General features: G+C 37.1%; 1 protein-coding gene across 3 annotated transcripts in view; it reads right to left on the reverse strand.

Moving 5' to 3' along the window:
- Window positions 1–534: 534 nt before the first annotated feature.
- DDX46 (DEAD-box helicase 46) overlaps window positions 535–13,090 on the reverse strand; it is a 39,996-nt gene continuing 27,440 nt past the window's right edge. For 2 of the 3 annotated variants that reach the window (XM_084636760.1, XM_084636759.1), the window contains exons 15-23: window positions 12,409–12,571; window positions 11,555–11,748; window positions 9,186–9,323; window positions 8,398–8,547; window positions 7,227–7,424; window positions 5,553–5,771; window positions 4,099–4,243; window positions 3,298–3,371; window positions 535–2,509 (exon numbers count right to left, since the gene is read on the reverse strand). In XM_084636760.1, the coding sequence (XP_084492886.1) occupies window positions 2,462–2,509; window positions 3,298–3,371; window positions 4,099–4,243; window positions 5,553–5,771; window positions 7,227–7,424; window positions 8,398–8,547; window positions 9,186–9,323; window positions 11,555–11,748; window positions 12,409–12,571 (1,329 nt within the window). In that variant the 3' untranslated portion in view covers window positions 535–2,461. The remainder of the gene's footprint in view (window positions 2,510–3,297; window positions 3,372–4,098; window positions 4,244–5,552; window positions 5,772–7,226; window positions 7,425–8,397; window positions 8,548–9,185; window positions 9,324–11,554; window positions 11,749–12,408; window positions 12,572–13,090) is intronic. The other variant, XM_084636761.1, reaches the window with a different exon arrangement.

Here is a 13,090-nt window from a genome sequence, read left to right on the forward strand (position 1 = left end):
TTTTTTTTTTAAGATACAGTTCAAGTTCTCTTCCAGCATCTGAAAGGGGGTGCATCCCCCAAGGAAGCAGCAGACATGTTATGGTTATCAGAGAGCTGGGTCCACTTCCATGAGCACAAAAACAATTAGGAAGAAAGATTTAATGCAACAATTTTAGTTCATTGTTTTCCTCCATATTCTTATTCTTCGCCTTGTTACCACAATAGCTTTTTCCCCTTCATCTCAATTTCTCTCTTTTTTGCCTTATTTATTTCTGTTAAGAGTTTGTCTCATTTTTTTCCTCTCTTGCAGATTGCTGGCCCTCCCCATCCCAAGTACCCAAGCACCTTAAGTGATGTTTCTCTTGCAGCAGTTTTACTGTCTGGTGTCTGTCTGGTGCTTTTCATTCCATTCCTAACAAAGATTCTAATGTAATGATAGTGAACGTGTTTCCCTACACTTAAAGGAGCAGCTACAATTAGTGAGCACAGAGCTGCAATAGAAACAAGTGCAGAGGCACAGCAAACAGGGCAAAAACCATCATCGGAAAGAGCATTTCAGAAAAAACACATGGACATTATTTTTATTTAGAGGAATTAAAAAAAATATGAATATTGACATTGCATTTAAAAAACCTTGGAAGATTGTACATTGTCCAACCTCGCTGAAAATCCAACAGCGTTGAGCTGGAAATCTCAGAAGTATGTCTATCAGAGCTTTGCTCAGTAGATATCATCACAAACATTTCAAACCAAAGACGTTTAAAAAAAAAAGTCAGAATGCCTGAACCTGAAAGTGCTCTACACCAAACATATCAAAACCCACCACAACTCTGGGGGACATTGCAATTTACAGCACTGTCAAAAAGTTAGACAAGTCAGCACAAACTGTGTGAAACATCTTACATAATAAATAATCCTAACTACGAAGCCCGAAACATTTAAAGGGAATCTGATTTTGAAAATATCTGAGGTTTTGTTTTAACTTTGAGAAGATTTTCTTATATGTGCTACTTCTGGCTCCATTCAGGTGTTTGTTTTTTTGTTTTTTTTTAAACTTTCTTAGGTATCGTATTAAGGTTGTTCCTGGCAGAGTAAATGTATAGTGCTTAGTGGATATGGCCGGTTTTCTCTTTTTCTACATCTACAAATGTATTAGTATCTCAGAACTGGAGTGGACTTCAAAATATTTGATTTTTGGAAAAAATGAATTTATAACCATGATGCAAGCATTTGATTTGTTCTTCACTAGGGTTAAAGCAGTACATACACATAGCTATTTTAAAAGTATATATTTTTCCTCCACGATGTCAGGTCAGGAAAGCTTTCTACAAAAAGCCTTGTAAGTTTTCATCTTCTTGAAAGCTTTTTCAGCTGCTAGAATGACTCAACAATCTGTCACTTTGGTTACAGATAAGACAAGAGGTTAAAAAAATTAAATCTTGACAGTAACAATGTGAAACGTTAATGACTTCTGGGGATGAGGGAGAAGTGGGTTCAAAAAAGTTGACTCCCAGGAAGCTTTCATGTTCCACCACTGCAATAAGGGTCGTTTGTGGAGCCGACCTACAAAGCTAATTTTTTGTCGAAAGCCATTCTCTAATAGTATAACAACAGTCATCCTGAAAGAATCACATTAAATGTATATATAACACTATAAAAATGTGTCAAACTTTATGCTTGATTACAAAAGTGGTTTCTCTCTTTTGCTGAGATTTATTTATTTTATTTACTAAAGGTTGAAGAATGGGAACAAAATCAAATCCTAAAATGCTGACATTTAGAGAAAATCTGAAAGCCATTTTTGTACTACAAAATGTCTCATTTTACAAGAAACCCAAAGATTTAACTATTCTATTCCCCAAATGATAAAGGCAAAGTAGGAAGTAAAAAAGGATGGGGGGGAGGGGAGGGATATCTGTAAAACTACACCCTAATTGTTCTAGGACAAAATTCTAAACTCTGATCAGCACAGGGCTCTCACTGACATCAGTGGGGGTTTTGCAGAGGGAATGCATACGGAATAGGTCACAGAGATGCTACAGATTAGAGAGGAAAATTCTGCTCTTATATTGGCTGTTTTACTACTCCACAATAAACTTAAAAGGTGTGAACTACCCCTAAAATGTGAAGTTTTAAGTACACCCTAACAAATTCCAAAGCAAAGCCAAAATAATTTAATTTACATTATATCAGAATGTCAGGAAAATTAAAATCTGTTTTATTCAGTAGTTTTTCAGTGAAAAAACTATATAAACTATACTTTGCAATTACATCATGCCCTGACAAAGCTGGTCTGCTTTAAGACTGCTAACCTTAGTGAAGAGAATGAGCTGTCTCAGCAAATATCAATTTTGTGTTAAAATGTCAGCAAGGAAAAAATAAAAATATCTTAATTTACAATAAGCAGTGTGAACACCAAAGACAACAGAAGCCACGAAGTGTCAGACACCAGCCGCTGGCAGACAGGTTACTCCAAATATTTACAGAACTTTGTATCTTCCTTTGTTGGTTGGTTGGTATGAGTTTTGCTGCAATTAAAGAGGAAAAATAAGTCAATCACAGCACTAGTTGAAAACAGACAAGTGAACAGCTGAATCATTCATTATTAGAATTGCTCCGCAATAACCCTTTCTTTGACAGTTGGAAGGAATTTTTATGTAGAGTTCAGCAATTTTAAAAGTAGAGCAAAGCTAGATCAATAAAGGCACAAGAGCAATGGAACCCACGAGCAGCTGGGTTGAGAAGTGTCTGCTACCAGCAGTTCGGCCTGAGTCTAACGCAATATTATTGTAGGTTGCTCCACAAAAAGCCAAGGCCTGTGCTTCTGAAGAATTCAGAATTCCAGTCTCCCAATCCTTGATTTGCAAACGAGGAGCAAGATAACTCTAAATACAGAAGACTACTGCTCCTGGCGTGCTGCATGGAGCAACTAACCTCAACACAGTACAAACAACTAAAAACAAGAAAAGTTAAAAACCAATCTGTTACATGCCCAGCTCTGCCTAATGGAGCTAAAGCCAGGAAATGAACTGTTTTGTGAGGTAAGAACTAGCCCTTAAAGTGATGTCACAAAATTCTGTTGATGTCTTTTGTCTGCATAGAATACCTATGAGCCTGGGTTGACCCACAGAACAGAGAAATGTATTTTCTTTGCTGTTCGCCAGTACAGCATATTTTAGATCTGCAGCTTCCTGTCCCAGATATTAATAAAGATTTATGCTCTAGCATTGGTATAAACTTTCTGAAACATGTACTTGTAAAGCTTTAAAAAGCCAAGCACATTCTTCTGAAATACAGTATACTGTATTTCACTTACCAGTCTGATAAGTTCTTCTTTTATAAGCCTAGTGATTTCTGCCTTTGCTTTCTGCACAGCCAGTTCATTGGCACCTGGAGACAGAACAGGAAGAAACAAAATATTAGAATCTTTTCCACACACAACGCCGAAAGAGTAAAACTGCAAGTTACTTCTAGTAGCACCGTATAGGTTGCCAAACACATTTTAATAGTTTGCAGTTGAACTCTCGACTAGTGTTTATTACCAGGGCTGGTTTGTTTTTTTAAACAAAGGACATACTTAAAATTTCGAGTCACATTTCACACTACCCACAAACACCTAAAACAACAGGTTACTTTGCAGACAAACTCACATCAGCAATAGAGCATGCCAGAGTAAACGTAAGATTAATTGGGCCATAGGTTGCACACAATAGATTTGAACAGGTATGATCCCTGCCCAGTGCTGCTGGATAACAGCACCATTTTGTCTCTTTTCCATGGCAACTCAAATAAGGTCGCTCAGTTTCCTCTCATTTTTTAGCACCAAGTATATTCTTCTTGTTATTCTTTTTTAAAATATTTTCATATACAGCCACCATGTAAGCAAGCACCTTTAGTCTGGTAGGTCTTCACATCACCATGATCCAAGTGGCAAAAACTATCGAGACAAATGAGTGGCTTCCCTGGGTGCCCACATTTCCATAACCAACAATGGTCTGGAGTGAGGACCCAAAGGTTACTACAATAATGATTATGGTTACTACCACAAGGATTCTCATGTCTAGTTTCACACTGTACTGGGGACATTTTTTTAAATTTAAATATCTGTCGTACTTACTCTCTATAGCCAAGTAAATTTTTCGTTCTCCTTCCTTGGGTTCTTTGCCTGGAGGGAAATACGTTCCTCTGATTGTAATGGCAGCTTCAGAATATTCACTGATTCTCTGCAGAGCTTCCTTGGAGGTAACCTTCCACCTAGCAGTCTGCACAAGAAAAAGGTATAGGAAGAGGAGCAGCGAGAAAGACATTTTATAAAAGAGGAACCAGAGGGTTAGCTGACATTCTAGACAGAAAATGTATCAACAAAATTATATGGTGAGAGCTATTTAAACAGAAATGTGTTCCAGGGCAAATGGGTTTTAATCAGTTCTTTTAAAAAATGAGCACCCACGTCCAAACAAACGTATGCCATAAAATACATTAGCACTGCTACCCCTTACTTCAGGGAAAGAAGAAGAAGAAAGGTGGAGGAAAGAGAATGATGGATGTACGGGACCACTGGAAAGAGCTTGCCAGTGTTTCCATTTCACTCTGTGGGAAGTTTAGAAGCTTGAAGACTGAAGTGTGAGAAAGAGTACTTCATTCACTTGGACACTGAGATTTCAACAGAAATAACTGCTAAGACACACTGTTACAAATTCTTTTCAAGAATGAGGCAAACTGCTATCTTGTGTATCACCTACTATGATCTAGTGTACAAAGGTAGGGGCATATGAAGAACAAACTCAGGGCTAGGATATAGCCCATACTGTGGTTATGTGCATGCAATTTGAGTCCCATTGAGAAAACTCATGCAATTATACTAAACATTTACACTGTACTTGCATTAGGAAGAGCAGGCAGGAAAGAGCAAACTCGCATCTCTCTCACTAATTTTACTAGTCAGGCGATTACTCTTATTGGTATTAGAATAGCACCAAGAGGTCCAATGACTGGTCAGGGCCCCATTGTGTTAGACAACGTATAGACAGAGAGCAAAAGATAGTCCCTGTTCCAAAAGGCTGACAGTGGAGATTTTTTAGAAGCATAAATGGCAGTTATGCACTTAATTCCCATTGACTGAGTTAGGTGCCTAACTACTTTTTATGCCCCTGAAAATCTCCCCTAATAATCTTAGTTTAAGAAGAGATGTAATAATCAAGACATATGGGTCTGGACCAGAATTGTGGTAGTGTGGCCAAAGAAGAAAGGCCAGATCTTTTCAATATTACATAGGAAAATTCAATAAGATTTATATGCTGACTGGATCAAGGGCAGAGCTTCACATTTTCATGTGGTAAGGAACAGTCTTAGAATGTGTCTGAAAGATTATGCATCTCTTACATGGTGCAGATTACACAGCTGAGCTAATGTCACGGAGCTTTATTGGATACAGCTGATAAAGATCTGAGACACAGACAAAACCTCTCTGTTGGAACAAACACATTAAAAACTTGTACAAAGAGTCTGCAGTAAAGCACTGTGTTAAGTGACTGGAATTAAAATATGATTAAAGAAAAAAATGATGCTTGCCTGTGGGAAGTCATTGATCTCTAATTCCTCCTCGTATCTCTTAAATGATTCACTTTGTCCTCCCTCCTGTTTTTCTTCCTCTTGTTTTTCTATGGGCACATAATTGAGCTTGGCATTTATCTTTTCAGCCAGTTGCTCTGCAATAGTTTTGGCAGATACAGTAGGAGCCTGAATTGTGCCTCCTCTCAAGATAGCATTTGTAGCCTGCTGCATCACATCCTGTAATAAAACAAGTCTACATTCATTACAAGGTACCCAGAGGCAGCACCATAAAAACCTGGCCTTTTCAGCACCAGAGTTTCATTACATTTCTACATATAATAAATGCCCATGTAGGCAGCTTCAACACTCTTCCCAATCCCGCCCAAAAAAGAAAAAAAAAAAAAAAGCCTTGCTACATTTTCTACTCTAAATGCTATGGACATTCCAGACTGCCGTCAGCAAAACAAAACGTAATTTTACGTCATCCCATACACTTCTAGTCCAATTACCAAGCTAGGAAAAGGAGCATACGCTCCTTCCTGTGATAGAAATCAAAACTCGGCAGTGCACAAGGACTGCTTTGACAATATACTCTGTTCTTTAGTTCAGTGGGTCTCAACCTTTCCAGGCGATTGTACCCCTTTCAGAAGTCTGATTTGTCTTGCATACCCACAAGTTTCACTTCACTTAAAAACTACTTGCTTACCAAAATCAGACACAGAAATAAAAAAAATGCCACAGCACACTTACTGAAAACCTGCTTGCTTTCTCGTTTTTACCATATAATTATAACATAAATCAATTGGAATATAAATATTGCACTTACATTTCAGTGTATAGTTTATAGAGCAGTATAAACAAGTCATTTTCTGTATGAAATTTTAGTTTGTACTGACTTCACTAGTGTTTTTATGTAGCCTGTTGTAAAACTAGACAAATATCTAGATGAGCTGATGTAACCCCGGGAAGACCTCTGCGTACCCCCAGGAGTAGGTGTACCCCTGGTCGAGAACCACTACTTTAGTTCATCCAAGACATTATACATTGTGAATTGAAATCCCCCAACACTAAACAAGAAGCTATCTTATACATAATAACTTTCACAGCAATATATTCTAAAAAGCTTAAACTTTCAGATGAACATTATTAATGCTTTATAACAGGAGTGAGTTGACTGCTGTTAACTAGGAAGTTAGATTTGGATTAAAATTTCCTCGTCCTCTTTAGTTCCCCCCCCTAAGAATCAAAGGTTCATGGTGACTATGTTGATTCCAAAGGTGGAAACTTCAAAAACTAACAACCCATCTTCTGCAAAATGCTACTAAAGTTCATATACATTTTAAATTAAATTACAGAGTTCTACAACCATGAGAAAACGTATTGTATATTACATACTTCAGCAGACAGATATTTTGTAATTATAATAATTTTAACAAATCCGTTAGTCACTACTGGTAAAATTAGCTATAATTAACCCTTTGTGTCAAAGCAGATCAGGGGTTCCAGTTTTTGTGCTAATGCATTTTGTCACATCAAAAGGGTTACAAAACAGATAGTCAAAAGACTCATATGATTTACCATTAAGTACCGAATAAGAAAGCTAAATAGAACAATACGTTAACATGGCTGTAAAACAAAAATACATTCTATTAAACATTTAGTAAAAAATTGTTGCTTGGTAGAGAGGGTGACCTTAAAGTGAAAAGGGACCAATACTTGTGCCTCTGCTCCAAGATTCTTCTGAGCATTAATTCTTAAAGCTAGTCTTTTGGCAATTTCCAGTTTTTCTGCATTACCAGCTGTTGGTGTAGGAACATTAGATGTTCCCGGTGCTGCCATGTCTTTCACTCTTTTTTTTGAATTGAACATGCTCTCAATTTGTTCATCAATCTAAAGAATAGAACAAGGATATCAGTACATTCAGCATTATGCAATTCTTGTCCACATATGGTAAGAAAACATCCGTGTACATTTGCTTTATTTTTCAAAAAATAAATTTTGAATCTTGCAACAACAAACGTTGACAGAGCCTGCACAAAACTACAGTGCTACAGTGAGGAAGGATGATCTTTTGGTCAGGAAACAGACTGGGCATCAGGAGACTGGATGTCTATTTCTGGCCATCCCACAGATTTACTTTCTACCTTTAACAAGGGATTTATACCGAGTCCATCAGTTTCACACTAATTAAGGTTAAGCACTTTGAGATTCTCACATAGGAAGTGCCATTTAAGTGCAAACTGATGCACCAAGTTCTGTACACAAATCTCACCCTTCAGCTGCGGGAGACAGAGGAGGGCAGTGTTCACATTGTGAAGGCTACAGAGCTGGTTTGTGAGGGAGGATTTGCAGCAGTTTTTCTACAGCCTTTGTACCAGTAGTCAGAGTAATTTTCCAGATCATGGAAAAGGTAGCAAATATTAAGGAAAGGTACCTAATATGGATTTAGAAATGGGAAAAGCTGCTATATATTTCTTTCCATCACTATACTACAAGACTATTGTGAATGAGTGTGACTATTTTATTTTGTGCAAGATGATTAACTTTGCAAAGGTGAAAAACTGCTTGTGCCCTTTTGAATGGAATAATAGCCATATTTATCTTATTTATAAAATACCAGTAAGTGACAAATGGCAGATTTTTAACTCCTTATGAGGTCTATGCACTCATACATTACATACAGATTTACACACAAGAGGTATCTAGTAAGTTAGAGGGGTGTGTGGAATAGCAGAAATCCATGCATTCTGCAATTTATTACAGTTGTACCTGTATGGGTTATTTTAGTGAATACAGTGAAATCCCTTAAAAAAAACCAAACAAACCAAAAAACAAAACACTTTTTCCCCCCCTTAATGCTTACATCAAGAGCAGTATCCTCATCATCTGAATCCTGCAGGCCAAGAGCAGCTTTTTGTAGTTTCTTTCGCTCATTAGCCAAAGCGTGTTCTGTTTCATCAAACTTGAATCCTTTGCCAGAGAATCCACTGCTCTTTTTAATAATTTTCCCCTCCTATAAACAGGAATGTTTATTTTAAAAAGTCACTTCAAACACTAAAAGTTTTAAAAGACACTTCCAGAACAATTGTGAATATAGACTATTTATCTAACTGATAATGATGTTAAATGAAAAAAAAAATCAAGACAAAATTAGGACATTTATCAGGCTTTTCAAACCTTGAAACAACTATTTTACAATGAAAAGTTTAACAGCTATTTTATATCAACTAAGTAGATGTAAACAAATCTTTTGAGTAATATAATTGTATAAACTGAAATATTCCCTGAGATAACAGAATTTTCTCTTTGGCAGACAAGAAACACATTATATTCAATTTTTGAACCATGTGCTCAAATAGTGTGATGGTGTGACCAATATAAATAAAATATAAATACTACAGCACCGTTGTTGTCTTTTATAGGATTTCTGAAAAAATAAGGTCTCAAGACAGCTCACATACACATCGTTATAACATCAAATTCACAAGAAGAGTCTTGAAAACACTTCAGACTCCAATCCTGCAAACATTTAACACCTTTTTGACCTCACATGAGTAGCCCCAATGAAGTTAGTGCGATTACTTAGGTGTGTAGAGTTATGTGCAAAGTAGCAAAACCACAAACACATGAAGGAAGAAAAAGGTTACTTACAGCCTTCTGTTGATCTTTGAAGTCACTCCAGAGCTTCTCCAGCTCCGCAGGAATTGGTTTCCCTGACAATTCCAAAGCCTTAATTATATCACCAGCATACCGTGCTTGATCTTCAGTAATGAAAGTGAATGCAAATCCCTATTGAATTTTAATAAACAACGTGAATTTAATCAGTATTAATAATCCATTAAGACCCATGACCTCTTTTTCTACTGAAGCATTGCAGCACAGGTAGTGCTGTTAAACTACATAAAAGTAAAACTGGATATTTTAATATGAACTTCCTTTTAAAGAGGAATATGAGCTAACTAGGGCTGTTGATCAATTGTGGTTAACTCACGTGATTAAAAAAATTAAATGCGATTAATCGCAGTTTTAATTACACTGTTAAATAGAATATCAATTGAAATGTATTAATATTTTGGATTTTTTTCCCTATATTTTCACATATATTCTATTCTGTAATTAAAACAAAAAAGTGGATCTTATAAATATTTGTACTGTGAAAATGATACAACAGTATTTTTCAATTCACCTCCTACAAGTACTGTAGTGCAATCTCTTTGTGATGAAAGTGCAACTTACAAATATAGGTTTTTTTGTTCCCTAACTGTACTCAAAAACAAAACAATGTCCTACAAGTCCACTAAGTCCTATTTCTTGCTCAGCCAATCACTAAGACAAACAAGTTTGCTTACATTTACAGGAGATAATGCTGCCCTCTTCTTATTTACAACGTCACCAGAAACTGAAAAGTCATTTGCATGGCATTTTTGTAGCCATCATTGCAAGGTATTTACGTGCCAGATATGCTAAACATTTGTATGCCCCTTCATACTTTGGCCACCATTCCAGAGGATGCTTCCATGCTGATGACGCTCGTTTAAAAAATAAATGCGTTAATTAAATTTGTGACTGAACTCCTTGAAGGAGAACTGCATGTCCCCTGCTCTGTTTTACCCGCATTCAGCCATATATTTCCTGTTATAGCAGTCTCAGATGATGCCCCAGCACATGTTCATTTTAAGAACACTTTCACTGCAGACTTGACAAAATACAAAGAAGGTACCAATATGAGATTTCTAAAGATAGCTACAGCACTCAACCCAAGGATAAAGAATCTGAAGTGCCTTCCAAAATATGAGAGGGATGAGGTGTGGAGCATGCTTTCAGAAGTCTTAAAAGAGCAACACTGATGCAGAAACTACAGAATCCAAACCACCAAAAAAATCAACCTTCTGCTGGGGACATCTGACTCAGATAATGAAAATGAACATGCGTTGGTCCATAGTGCTTTGTTTTGTTATCGAGAAGAACTCATCAGCAGCATGGACGCATGTCCTCTGGAATGGTGGTTGAAGCATGAAGGAACATATGAAACTTTAGTGCATCTGGCACGTAAATATTTTGTGATTCCAGCTATAACAGTGCCATGCGAACGCCCGTTCTCACTTTCAGGTGACACTGTAAACAAGAAGCGGGCAGCATTATCTCCTGCAAATGTAAACAAACTTGTCTGTCTGAGCGATTGGCTGAACAAGAAGTAGGACTGAGTGGACTTACAGGCGCTAAAATTGTACAGTGTTTTATTGTTGAGTGCAGTTTTTTTTGTACATAATTCTACATTTGTAAGTTCAACTTTCATGATAAAGAGATTGCACTACAGTACTTGTATTAGGTGAATAGAAAAATACTATTTCTTTTGTTTATTTATGGTGCAAATACTTGTAATCAAAAATATAAAGGGAGCACTGTACACCTTGTATTCTGTGTTATTGAAATCAATATATTTGAAAACGCAGAAAACATCAAAAAATATTTAAATAAATGGTATTCTATTATTGTTTAATCACGATTTTTTAATCGTACGATTAATTGCTTGACAGCCCTAGAATTAACTCGTGTGCTTAGCATGTAAAGTGATACAATAATTCAACCATTCACAATGAAATCTAAAGCTTTTTATTTAAGTCTGGTCATGGTTGTAAGTTTGGAACATGAAATCTTCCGAGGTCACTCACGCACATTTCCAAGCATGAGCAGTATCAAATGTTCAGCAACAGAGCCAAATTCATGGGGAAGCCTTACTCCAGTAAGCATTTCCTAAGTGCCACACAAATTTGGTTCAGAACAGGAAGCTGAGTTTTAAAATTTAGACCACTGCCTTACTCTTGATGTCTCTAAAAACCTCACAGCGTTCATTATTTATTAATATTTGTATTACTGTAGTGCCTGGCCCTAGGATACCTTCTCATCGAATACCAAAGAAACATTCTCTTCTCCCAATCCCTGTTTTGGATAACTATATTAAACAAACAGGGCAGGGTTCTAAACACAGTTAAGAAGAACAAATAATTACATGTACATACTTTGTTGCCAGCTCGTCCAGTTCGGCCTGCTCTGTGCACATAATCTTCATAATGGTTGGGACAGCTGTAATTGACTACCAGCATTAGTTGCTTTACATCCAGGCCTCGTGCTGCTACAGATGTGGCCACAAGAAGTTTGCATACTCCGTTCTTAAAATCATTAATTATGCTGTCTCTGTCATATTGATCAATACCTGCAAGGAGCCACACAAAATAGTTCATTTTTAAACTCTGTGTGATTTAATTTCATGCATTTATTTTCTTTTGATTCAGAATAATAAAAAGCATCTTTACACAGGATCAGGGAACTTTCACCAATTATTTAAAATGCCAAAACCTAACACAAAATTCAATTAACTCCAGAACAATAAACCATTTCGTTTCTGCACTAGAGTAGCTTGAGCAAAATTATTTATGCTCCACTCTGTGTTCTAGATTGATTTCTCTGCCATGCAGTAGTAATTTAAGAAAGTAGGTGATGGAAACCTAACAGCCAACAGTTTTGTGGACTCTACAAAAACCCATTTCATACTCCCCCTACTGGTCTGCAATAGCAATGAACTACTACTGTTCTCAGAGATGTGTTACTGCCAGACCAGTTCATAATCCTGCTGCATAAAGAGAGATTTTGCCATGTTATGGCATTTTATAGGTTAAAAACACCATGTCAATTTCAGTTTCATTCAAACAGAGAAAAATATAGGTCTCTCAAATGAAAGACCACAGTGGCGAGGGAGAAAATATTCCAAGGTCTATAATGGTATTGTATGGAAAAAATTAAAACATTTCTTTAAAATTACCCAATCCTATTATTCTAGTTTAAAATAATGTAAACCCTTAAGATTGCATACTACCTCCATGAAGTGACATGCAGGGATAAGAGGCTCTCATTAAATCTTTCAGCAACCCGTCAGCATGTTCCTGTTTATCGACAAATATGATGACTGATCCTTTCTCTTGATAATGTCCCAGAAGCTCAAGTAACTTCAAGAACTTGTTCTCTTCTTCTATCACGATCTGAAAAGCAAACAGAACAAACAAAGAGACGTTGCACTTTCCACTGGATTATGGGCATTACAAACTCTTAACTCCTTTTATTGGGCTTTGATTATACGAATACTGTGAACAGAAGCTGGATTTTCTTTGTGTTGCATCTACAGAGAGAAGTGGGAGTATTAAAGCGGACAGTGAGCTAAGCTGGTCAAAACCTAGTAAAGAAACTAGTGACATTACTATCCGCAAAGGGGAGGGGAGGTGCACATGTGTTTGTTTATAGCAGAACAGCGTGGGGCATGGCTGGGGAAGCCTAGCTGAAGCAGGGTCAGGAGTCCCAGCTGGTGGTGGGTAGTAGGAGTGAGGGGCTCACCTAAGTGTGAAGCTCAGGCTACATAACCAAGGTAGTGTGCAGCCCTTCATTAAGCTGCTGGCTGTGATGTGTGTACACAGCAACACAGGGCAGGAGACAGAAAGGAGCAACTTCTTACATGTTTATGATTTCTAAAGGGATGAGTAGGGGAAGGGGAGCTGGAACTGTTG

Source organism: Lepidochelys olivacea, assembly GCF_965140295.1.
Source record: "Lepidochelys olivacea isolate rLepOli2 genome assembly, chromosome: 8".
NCBI classification, from domain to species: Eukaryota; Metazoa; Chordata; order Testudines; family Cheloniidae; genus Lepidochelys; species Lepidochelys olivacea.